Source organism: Colobus angolensis, unplaced genomic scaffold (assembly GCF_000951035.1).
Source record: "Colobus angolensis palliatus isolate OR3802 unplaced genomic scaffold, Cang.pa_1.0 Scaffold14, whole genome shotgun sequence".
Classification (NCBI taxonomy): domain Eukaryota; kingdom Metazoa; phylum Chordata; class Mammalia; order Primates; family Cercopithecidae; genus Colobus; species Colobus angolensis.
The window spans coordinates 9,027,799-9,037,454 of record NW_012114488.1 but is presented as its reverse complement, the minus strand read 5'-3'; the positions used below and the strand labels follow the sequence as shown (position 1 = coordinate 9,037,454).

At 52.3% G+C, this 9,656-nt stretch overlaps 1 protein-coding gene across 1 annotated transcript; it reads right to left on the bottom strand.

Annotated features, from left to right (window-relative positions):
- Nucleotides 1–8,427: 8,427 nt before the first annotated feature.
- Nucleotides 8,428–9,176, bottom strand: LOC105506809 (putative uncharacterized protein FLJ45177). The gene is given in 2 exon segments (XM_011935089.1): nucleotides 8,428–8,789; nucleotides 8,792–9,176. Coding segments are annotated over 2 exon segments (489 nt in total). The 5' UTR covers nucleotides 8,919–9,176.
- Nucleotides 9,177–9,656: the final 480 nt, after the last annotated feature.

Sequence of the window (9,656 nt, the reverse complement as noted above, 5' to 3'; positions counted from 1 at the left end):
ATCACCACACAGACACACCATCTCCATCGACACAAACACACCACCTCCATCAACACAGGCACACACACAACACACACCACCTCCATCACCACACACACCATTTCCATCACCACACAACACACCATCTCCATCAACACACACACAGACACACACAACACATCCCACCTCCATCACCACACCCACACACCATCTCCATCAACACACAGACACACACACAGCACATCATCTCCATCAACACACACACACCACCTCCATCACCACACACACAGACACACCATCTCCATCGACACAAACACACCACCTCCATCAACACAGGCACACACACAACACACACCACCTCCATCACCACATACACACACCATCTCCATCAACACACACACAGACACACACAACACACACCATCTTCATGAACACACACACACAGATCATCTCCATCACCACACAACACACCATCTTCAATAACACACACACAGATACACACAACCTCCATCACCACACACACCACCATCTCCTTCAACACACACATATACCATCTCCATCACCACACAACACACCATCTCCAATAACACACACAGACACATACACACAACACACACCACCTCCATCAACACACACACAATACATACCACCTCCATCACCACACACCCACGATCTCCATCAACACACACACACCATCTCCATCACCACACAACACACTATCTCCAGTAGCACACACATGTAGATATACACACACACAACACCATGACCAGCTAATTTTTGTATTTTTAGTAGAGACAGGGTTTTCCCATGTTGACCAAGCCGGTCTCAAACTCCTGACCTCAGGTGATCCACCTGCCTTGGCCTCCCAAAGTGCTGGAATTACAGGCATAAGCCACCATGCCTGGCCTACTTAGCAAGTCCTTGACACATAGTAGGCAGTTTATAAATACTGTGACTTTCAAGTCTCAATTCAATTTCATTAACTGCTTCTAATAGGATTTTCTTTTAAAACCACAGACTTGTTTTTCCTCCTCACCTCAAAGGTTGCCTTTACTGAATTATTATAAATTCTCATTAGAGCATTCAATGGCCAGATGACTGATTTGAAAATATTGCATGCATTTTATAGATATTCAGCTGGCACAGGTGGTGTGTTTCCCTAAAACTTGATTCTGAGTCTGCATTTCATTTGCACCTATTTTGGGGGATGGCACTTTGAAGTCTCCTTTCCCCTTCTGGGCTGGGTTATTCCGAGTCTCCGTTACCTTCAGACTGAGGTGGAGTAGTTTGTCAGCCTTCACGTACTGGAGGTAGTTTACACCTTGCAACCCTTTCTCTGTCTTGGGATTGTCACAGTGACTCACCTTCATGCTCCTGCAAATGGAGGTGCATGTCTCTAGGAGATGGTGAGGTCCAGACAGCAGGAATCCTGCGGGGCTTCCTCTCTACCTTCTCCCCTTTCTCTTCGGGAGAGGGGCCCTGAATTGATTCTCAAGCCCAGTCTGGATGGTAAAAAATGTCCATTCAGGTAAGTGCTGCCTACATGCACACTTGACCTCTGCTGTGGCTTAAATTCTGCTTTCCAAAGCTCACACTGACATTTAAAGGCCATTCAACAGTATTAAGAGGAAGGGTTAATGCTGTTATCTCAGGAAAGAACTACTAATAAAAGAATACATTCAGTTCCCACTTTTTCTCAGCCTCATGGGCTCTCTTGCTTTTCTACTTTCCACCACAGGCTGATGCAACAAGAAGGCCCTCACCAGATGACTGATCCAAGGCTAGCACCGTAGCACCATACCCTTGGACTTCCCAGGCTCCAGAACCATGAGCCAAATACATTCTTATATATCAATGACCCAGTCTGTGCTGTTCTATAACTGCAGCACAAAATGGACCAAGCCAGACTCTTGAGTGCTTTCTTATTGACCTGTGTACTCTAAGACACTGGTTCCTTTAGATGAGTGTGCTTTGAGAGTGTCCCTCACTGGCAGGGTGACCTCACGACGTCAGCGATGCTTTTGCTGCTGCCCGTTTTGGTGCCCCCATCATAGTGGAGCCCGGGGGAGAGGTAGAGGCTCTGGAGCCATCTGGATTCTGCCTCAGGCTGGTGACTGGTTAATTTCTGTGAACTTTAACCTCCTCATTGGTCAGGTTCCCTAGGAGTAATACGAGGGGAAAAGGATGCCAATTTCCACGGATCGCCATTTTCCAAGGTGCCGTGCTCGACACTTCACCAACTGTTGCTTCTCCCAAGGCCTTGAGGAAAGTAACAGTCATTCCTCCAGGTGAGAAAACCTCAGGGAAGCCTCATCTGTCCTCCTAACCGGGAACAACTAAAAACCCCTGACGCCAGAGATTTGTTTTTATGGCCCTGATACCATAAATGGGATACTTCACCATTCCCCTTTTTGTGCAGGTGCTGAGAAATGTTAGCAGAACCAACCCAGTGGCCAGCGCATGCTGTGTGTGAACGTCCCTCCGATGTGCACGTTTCTACTCACGGTGGGCCTCTAGGTTGTCCCTGCTATATTTTTCTGCTTCATTTCACTCCAAGCTTTTTCTTCCTTGTTGCATTTTATAAATAAACTCCTGCTTCTCCTTTCTGTACATCAGACAGATTTAAACAAAGAAAGAAAAGAAAGACACAGGTGATGAAGCAAGTCGTGCTCACCCAGGCTATGTGGCAGGGCTCGGGCCTGGGTTTGACCCACATTCAAGCCAAGAGTGTCCGACCCTGCTGCTGCGCCGTCTCCCTCTGTCAAGTTGAAGACCATTTACAACACCTGAGGAGGCCAGAGGCTTTTCCTCACTTGGGGCACTCACTTCTCAGGGCCACGTCTCAGCAGCCTCCTCAATAGCAGACCCCATGGGATGCACTTATCTCATGGCCTTGTACCCACCATTCTTCTGTCTGAAAGTCCTGGGTGTGGAGTGACTGGTTGGCAGCTGGTGGGTGGGGTTTCCAAGTGGGTGACCGTGCTCTCCGGAAGCCAGGAACACTGTGTTCACACTGACCAGGCCTGTGGAGAGTGCTCAGCCTAACCTTAGAACACATTTGTAACTGAACGCACTGTTTCCACTTTGTATGGAATAGTTAAAATATTCTATTAAAGTTGTGAAATGTGAACAAACAGAAAAAACCTGGTGAGGTTATGAAGGCTCAACTGCACCAAAATCCTGGCCTTGAAACCAAAATCCTGGCACTGACTCTCTTAGCAATGTTATGGGGGTTCTGCAAAGCTGAGAAGCCGAGTCCCATACGAAGATAAAAGGCTGCACCTGGATGGCCTGTGTGCGGCAGACGGGGAGGCTCCTCCTAGTCACGCCTGAACCTTCGGTCTGAACTGGAGCTCCACGAAGTGACGCGGCCCTGGAACGCGGCGAACATCCGCCTCCCTGCTGTGGCCGGTGCATCCTCCAGCGTGTCCTCTGCTGGAAACGCACGTTATCTCTAGAGCTGACAGGCGCAGGACGCTGAGGGCTGAGTGTCTCCAAGAGCACGTCAGATGTGAGAATAAAAAGACAGTCAGAGATTGCCCTAGCCCTGCCTGGCGTGGAAAATGTGGAGCGAAATACATCAGTGACTCCTGCCAGGCCCGTGGGAGAGTCATGCCAGGCGTTTGCCATGTTTGGTAACAACCAAGGAAGAGCGGCTGTGACAAAGTCAACGCTTCTCCCTCGGGTCCAGGCCCATCCCTTTCTGGAGTCAGTGACTAACATTTCAGGGAGCACTGAGGTTGCCAGCTGATCTCCCCTTTACATGGGGCCATCCCCTTTTTGAATGAGCTTAACACCAGGTACTTCACACACTGCTATGATGTACAACCTGTTGCCATGGGACCCCTTTCCAGTCTCAGGAGAGGACAGTCCATGCGCCCGGATTCTAGAACCATGCCTATGACAACTCTAGGAATGTAGCCCTGCCTTTCAGACAGGGATAATGTGGCCCACAGATACCACCAGGCTCTTGTGAATACAGTCATGAGGTCATAGTGTGCCCAAACAGACGTGTCTCAGACAAACAGGAACCTGGGAAATGGCCACTGACATGGAGTCAGGAGCAACTTGCTCTCAGGGTGCAGATTGATTCTAGAGTCTGTGTGAAGAAGAGAAGCCCAGATAGAAACTGGGGAACAGGCCCAGGAGAAGGTGACCACGCAAGCAGAGCGGAGAATCCAGGACGGTGGTCAGAGGCTGGAGCAGAGCTGGGGAGTAGGCTTCAAGCTCACGCTTCCAGCACCTCTGTGTGTGCGCACGTGTTATATACATGTGTGCGCATGCATATGTGTGTACTTGTGAGCACATGTGTTTGCATATTCGCATACGTGTGTGCACATGCATCTGTGTATTGCGTGCTTGTGTGCACAAATGTCTTCCTGTGTTTACATGTATGCACATGTGCATACTTCTGTGTGCATGTAGACATGTGTGTGTGTGCACGTCTGTGCACATGTGTGTGTGTTTCTGAGAGAAGATCAGGCCAACTCAGACTGCCTGAGTGAGCACTGTAGAGAAAGGCAGGGAAAATAGCCTTTACCAGCATTCTTGTTTGTCCAAAATAAGGGAAGCGGTTAGATTCTGAAGGGCGTGCTGCTGTAATTCTCACTACCACTGTCTAATTTATGCAAACACTTGCCTGCAGCTGCTTCAGGAAAAGGCCTTTGTTATCCCAAGGCCCCTCCTCCCCCCACCCTCTGACCTGCATGCAGAGCCCTCGGGAGCCCACGTTTCCTGCCTGTGTTTGTGGGAAGCGCCGCTGCGATGGCCTCTGCGTGGGAGCCTGGTGAGGGGTTCCTCAACCTGGCCCTCCATAGCCTCTTCAATCACTTCTCCTTCAGAGAATGAATAGCCTCCCACACAGACATGAGTGATTGGGAACCTTGGGAATTGTGGAAGTTTCAGCTTAAATTCTTCTCTGAAGTTTATCCAAAGCCCAGCTGACACCGAGCATGAGGATTTGAGGAGAAAAGGACTTACGTGTTTCACTTGAATCTTGCAAGCTTAGTTTCCTTCAAAATGTACAACACATAGGTTGGATTCCTCCTCCACTGCTGATCCCCGTCCCCCAAGCCACCATGGTTCAGATCCTGGAATTTAAAGGGGTAGTGCTCGCGCACACACACACGGATATGCAAACATGTGTGTGCTCACAATTACACACATACACATGCACACACATACATAACACGTGCACACACACAGAGGTGCTGGAAGCGTGAGCTTGAAGCCTGCTCCCCAGCTCTGCTCCTGCCTCTGGCCACCGTCCTGGATTCTCTGCTCTGCTCACCTGGTCACCAACTCCTGGGCCTGTAATTTAAAGAATTTCTCATTGGCTGTGTGACATTGGGCAACTGACTTAACGTCTCTGTGCCTCAGCTGTAAAATGGACATAGTAATAATACTGCCCTCCCTCTTGAGGCTGTGGTGAGAATAAAACAAGCAGATGTATTTGAAGTACAAGTGGCACCCACCGTGTGTTGCTTGTGTACATGCGTGTCATTCTCCCTGTATGACCACTGGGAATGTTCAGGCCCACCCCAATCTCCAGGAGGAGGACTGGGGCTGAAGCTGAGTTGGTCACCCATGGCCAATGAGGTAATCAATCACAGCTCTGTAATGAAGGCTCCATAAAAACCCAAGAAGACTGGGATAGAGGAGCCTCAGGGTAGCTGGCCCTGTGGAGGGTGATGCCTGCGGAGGGCAGGGAAGCTTCACCCCCTCCCCCAGCCCTCACCTACACATTGCTCCATTGGCCCGTTCATCTGTGCCCTTTGCAGTAAAGGGGTAAACATAAGTCAAGCATTTTCCCGAGTTCTGTGAGCCGAGCTAGCGAATTAACCAAACCCAAGGAGAGGGTCTTAGGAACTCTGATGTACATAGAGCCAGCCGGTCAGAAAGACAGGGGCTTGCGATTGGCACCTGAAGTGGGGGACTTCTCGTGGAACTGAGCCCTCCACCTGTGGGTCTGGCACTCATTCCAGGTGGACAGTGTCAGGATTGGTTGAACTACAGCACTGGGGGCCCCTCCTGACACTGCCCCTTCTCGGAGGTGGGGATGCGCTTGTCTGGGTGAGTACCCGCTGGGGATCTGACACCGGAAGGCCTTCCAGGCAGCAGGAGGCTCAGGACCTCCCCCGGAAGCCCCTCCCCCTCTGACACTGGAAATACACGGTTTCGTTTCCACGAACCTGTGAGTTTGTGCACACTCTGCACCAGGACGCACCACGGGGTCAGGAGAGACTGTGGGGAAAATAAGCAAAACATGGCCAGACCCATTTTCTTACCAATTTTCTAGTGGATTTCGGGTATCAAACTATCATCCTGTTCGATTTTTTTGTGCAGCAGGATATTAACCAGCGTTAGAGGGAGGGAGATTCTGGGACAGGCTGCGGCGCGGATGAGCCTTCAGGCTGCTGAGTGACACGAGCCAGTCACTGAGAACAAATCCTGCCCAACTCCACTTAGGTGGGGTCCAAAGAGTTGACAGGTTCACGGAGACAGGAAGGAACAGGCGGGTGCCAGGGGCTGCGGGAGGGGAGGGAGGGTTTGCTGAGGGCAGTTTCCGTTTGGGAAGATGAAGAAGCTCTGTGGGTGGGTGGAAGGTGGTGACGATGAACGCACATAATGCCTCCAAAGTATACCATTAAAAACGGTGACAAGGGCCCCAGTATTACGTGATGCACATTTTACTGCAATGAAAATCACACCTCATTGGGCCAGCCCCATCCACTCAGAGAGGAGGAAGCTGTTCTTCCCCAAAGGGCACATTTTCAGGACGACCTTTTTAGACGTGCTGCGTTGCATGAGGACTGTGGAGAGTGTGAGGCCAGGCAGGGCCCGCAGACAGCAGGGGTCAAACCATGGACATCTTCAGGGCATTTGTCCCTCCTGGTCCTTGGGAACAGCCCCAATTGACCCCCTGACGTGTGTCTGGCATCGGGGGACCCCTGGAGCACCAGCGTTGGGGTGGGCACTGGGGTGGGCAGAGCGCTGTGAGCCGGGACTCACAGTGGCTCCTCTCCTTCCAGCCAATGCACAGTGCAGTCCAGCTCGGTCTCTGCGAGCCCAGCCATGGAGGACTCCACACAGGTACAGACCCATGACTTTCACTCCGGGTCTGCTGTGAGTCGCTCCAGTTCACCAGCCAGCACCCCATCTTTAGACAGCGGGTGTGTAAGTCAGCCAGGTTCTGTGTCACTGAAGGCTTCCTTCCTTGACGTGTCCCAACGTAACCTGTCAAGCTGTGGGGCGAGGCCTCCAGTCCTGCCTCTTGTGTCTGGGGAGCACGTCAGCTTCCAGGGCAGCAAACTTGCGGTGCTTCCTCTAAATGCTTAGACTGTGGTGCAAAAGATCCAGGAAATGCCGTTGGCATTCGGTTCCCCTCGCTGTGCCCTCCTGGCCCTTTCCGTGAACCTTTTGTTCTGACAGGGAGGACAGCCGGTGGCCTGGGTCTCACGCGCTGCCTCTTGAGTGCCCTGTGGGCCTCTGCAGGCTCCTCTGCGGGCCACATGTGTGTGGTTTGAGCAGAACGGGAGACTTCACAGGCTTCTGCTGGGAGCTCACTTGTTTATTTTGGACGAATTGTTTGTCTCTGCTGCTGACCATGCAGCCTGAACCCTGTTTTGTTATTTCGCCGTCCACGAGTTCTGTCAAAGACCAGTGGCCTTCTGCCCTCATCCGCTGACCGCCTGACTTCACTAAGCAGCATTCGATGACATTTTTCTGTCACTGAATTTTTAGGTCAAGCCCATTCTATCACTGCAGAATAGATAACTGGATGGCAGAGTGACAGCCTTTGGGGGAGGGCGGTCGTCTCCGGATCAAACACATTTTTCTTTTTCCCAGGCATGCAGCCTTTGCCATTTCAGAGCCAGGGCTTTTCCCAAAGACTACATTTCCATCAGCTGCACCTTGTGCAGGTCCCACCCCCTTATGCCCCTCCCTTACTTTAACAGGTGCAGAAGGGGAAGGAATGTCTGTGTTTTTCCAGGTTGCTTCTTTTCTATAATGTGACTCACCTGTTCTGCAATATTTTTTAAGCATTTACAGGCTATGCAGAATTGTGGAGGATGAAAGTTTGACAGAGACGTGGGGCTGACCTGAGGGAGTCATGGGCAGCAAGGCCAGGGAGGGGGCAGATACAAGAATAACTGTGGTGTGGGGGCTGAATAGTACATGCTGCAGCCTCCCGGGGGTGCAGCCAGTGGGGAATGAACAGACCTGTGGTCCTCCACACAGATGTCAGCACACTCCCAGGTGCATTTCCAAACACAAAGGTTGGTGTGTCTGCCCGGAGCCCTGAGCAACTGGAGCCCACAGTGCCCTGCCCTGCCCCCGGCCCACCCCATCCAGGGCCCTCACCGACTGCCTACAGCCACTGAAGGGTAGAAGGGGCCTGAACTTGGTCGGAGAGGAGGAAGCTGCTGTTCCCCAAAGCACACATTTTCAGGGCAGCATTTTTAGAGGTGCTACACTGCATGAGAACTGTGGAGAGTATGAGGAGGGGAGGCCAGCCAGGCAGGGGCCACAGAGAGCAGGGGTCAATCCATAGATATCTTTAGGGTCTCTGCCCATTTTGGTCCTCGGGAACAGCCCCAGTTGCTCCCCCTGAAGAACATCTATGGCATTGGGGACCCCCGGAGCACCAGGGTTGGGGCAGGCAGTGGGGTCGGCAGAGCACCCTGAGCTGGAACAGGAGGCGTCTCCTCTCCTTCCAGCCAATGCACTGGGCTGGACTCCCAGGTTTATAGAAAAGTGGGGCAGACACTGGAGAACTGCTTTGTCTTGAGATAGAGTACTCACCCCACCAGGCATAGCATCCCTCCTTGCTCCTGGTAGTGCAAGGACCAGGCCATACCCGTGGCAATGTGGAAGCTGAGTCCATGCAGTATCCGGTGGCGAGTGCTGTGCCCACTGGGAGGCTCGCCGAAAGCCATCCAGGAGGTCTGGGCTCCTCTGAGGCTGACTCGAGGGGGCTGCCCAAACGGAAAATCCCAGGTCTTGCTATTTCAATCTCAGACCAACCCACCTGTGAACACCGCCCTTTCATGTGGACGTGGGGAATGAGGAGGAGACAGGGCAAGCTCAGGACCAAAGGAAGAAGAGGCTGACCTTGAAGCCTTCTCCAGGGAGGGACACAAAGTCACGGTCTCAGCTGGCAGAAGGTGCTTGATAAACCACAGGCTCCTATCCCCAGCGCTCTGGCCCTGGGGACACTCAGACATGAGAGAGTGCAGACACATCCCTGAGAGCCACACCACACACTTCGCGCCCCTGTTCTCCCATAAGAAGAGCCCCTCCCGGCAGACAAAAACCTCTCATGTGTGACTCAACCACACCACAAGAGAGGCTCAGGTGAAGAAGTTTAACTAAGACGCCAGTGGGGTAGAGTCCTGGGGCAACCCAGCAGCATCTGGCTCGGCCTTCTCCTGGCTGTCCCTGCCCCTCTGCCCCCAACTGAGACAGAGGGAGGCTGGGGGCCCCTGCCCTAGCCATTTGGTACAATCTTATCAGGAATGTGTGTGCCCTGTTTTTCCTCAGACACTCCACAGGAATGTGTCAAAAGGCACATCAACGTGGCGTCCCCAGGGCTGGTGACACAGCCCCTCTAGAAACCCGGCTCCTGTGGCAGCTGGTGACGCCATCTGCCCTGGGCCTCCATCCTGAGCAATGTC